We start from the raw sequence: 1,731 nt of genomic DNA, 5'->3' as shown, positions 1-1,731 counted from the left end.
GATTTTGAGAATCATTGATTATGATCTTCTATTATCCCCCTTCAAGCGAAACGGCGGTGGAAGAACCCGAAGAAGAGCTCGAAATTGCTCAAACAAGGGTCTTGGTAAGCTTTTTGTGAAAATGTCCGCCATTTGAAGCTTGGTTGGAATAAATTTAGTGTGTAGCTTGCCAGAGAACATGACTAACTCCCGAACAAAGTGATAATCCAAATCGATGTGCTTGGCACGTTTGTGAGAGACCGGATTCTGACTCATGAAAAGCGCACTTTTGTTGTCGCACAGTAGAGTTGGCCGAGATTGAGGAAGAGCATGAAGTTCCTTCAATAAATAAGTAATCCACACAATTTCAGCTGCAGCATTAGCCATCGCCCGATATTCTGACTCGCAACTTGATCTTGAAACAGTGGGTTGTTTCTTGGCACTCCATGATACTAAGTTTCCTCCTAAGAAAATTGAATAACCGTATGTAGACCGACGTGTTTCAATGCAACGTGCCTAATCCGCATCCGAATACCCCAAGATAGTAGAAGTAGCGGGTCGAGTAAAGACTAACCCATGAGAGATTGTTCCCTTGACATAACATAGTATCCGCTTAACCAATTGGAAATGTTTTTCGGTAGGTGAGTGAAGGTGTTGGCAAGCTTTATTTACCGCGTAGGATAGGTCGGGACGAGTAATGGTAAGATATTGAAGGGCACCAACGAGGGAACGGTAAAGAGTGTTATCGGAAAATGGGGTGCCATCCGTGGTGAACGTATCGGATATGGATAAGGGCGTAGCAACAGGTTTGGCGTTGAGGAGGCCGGCTCGGTCAAGGATATCATTGGCATATTTGGTTTGGGTAAGGAAAAGACCTTCTGTATCATGCATAACTTCAAGGCCAAGGAAGTAATTTAAGAGCCCGAGGTCTTTAATAGAGAATTCGCTATGTAAGTGGCGAGTGAAGGTTGTGATGGATGTGGACTGATTGCCTGTGAGAATGAGGTCGTCCACGTAAACAAGAAGATACATTATGCAATCACCGTGAGAAAAAATGAAGAGAGATGGATCCGCGCGACTGCATGTGAAACCATAAGAAATAAGGAAGGAGCTAAGTCGTTGAAACCAAGCTCGGGGAGCTTGTTAAGTCCGTAAAGAGCCTTATTTAGTTTACAAACATGAGTCGGATATTGAGGATCGATAAAGCCGAGAGGTTGCTCCATGTAAACGGTTTCGGAAAGATGGCCGTTTAGAAAAGCATTATTAACATCGAGTTGACGCAGAGTCCATCCGTTGATAACCGCCAAGGAAAGGACAATGCAAATAGTGGAAGCTTTGACCACCGGACTAAAAGTGTGATTGAAATCGAGACCCGGCACTTGAGTGAACCCTTGAGCAACTAGGCGTGCTTTATGGCGATCAAGGGAACCATCGGAGTGATATTTGTTTCGGAACACCCACTTTGAACCAACGACATTGGTAGAGGAGGGACGTGGCACAAGAGTCCACGTTTTGTTCCGTGTAAGTGCAGTGAGTTCGGCTTGCATGGCATCCATCCAATGCGAATGTTTGGAGGCACTTTTAAAACCCTTCAGAACCGTATGAGTAAGGAGAGCGGTGTGAAGAGAGGAGGTCATGGCAGTGGCAAGATATGAGGCATGCTTGGGATTGGGTTTAAACGTTCTGACTTTGGAACGGGTGACCATGGGGTGCGAAGAAGCGGAAGAAGGAGGTGGGGGTATATGGGTAGCG

At 45.5% G+C, this 1,731-nt stretch overlaps 1 protein-coding gene across 1 annotated transcript; it reads right to left on the bottom strand.

The window, feature by feature from the left end:
- Positions 1-495: 495 nt before the first annotated feature.
- On the bottom strand, positions 496-1,011 carry LOC110898882 (uncharacterized mitochondrial protein AtMg00810-like). Its single transcript, XM_022145743.1, has one exon. It carries the CDS (start codon positions 1,009-1,011, stop codon positions 496-498), a length of 516 nt encoding a protein of 171 aa, XP_022001435.1.
- Between the last annotated feature and the right edge of the window lie 720 nt (positions 1,012-1,731).

This window comes from Helianthus annuus, chromosome 2 (genome assembly GCF_002127325.2).
Source record: "Helianthus annuus cultivar XRQ/B chromosome 2, HanXRQr2.0-SUNRISE, whole genome shotgun sequence".
In the NCBI taxonomy this organism is placed as follows: Eukaryota; Viridiplantae; Streptophyta; class Magnoliopsida; order Asterales; family Asteraceae; genus Helianthus; species Helianthus annuus.
Note: the sequence above shows the minus strand (reverse complement) of the source record. Positions and strands in the feature narration are given on the sequence as shown.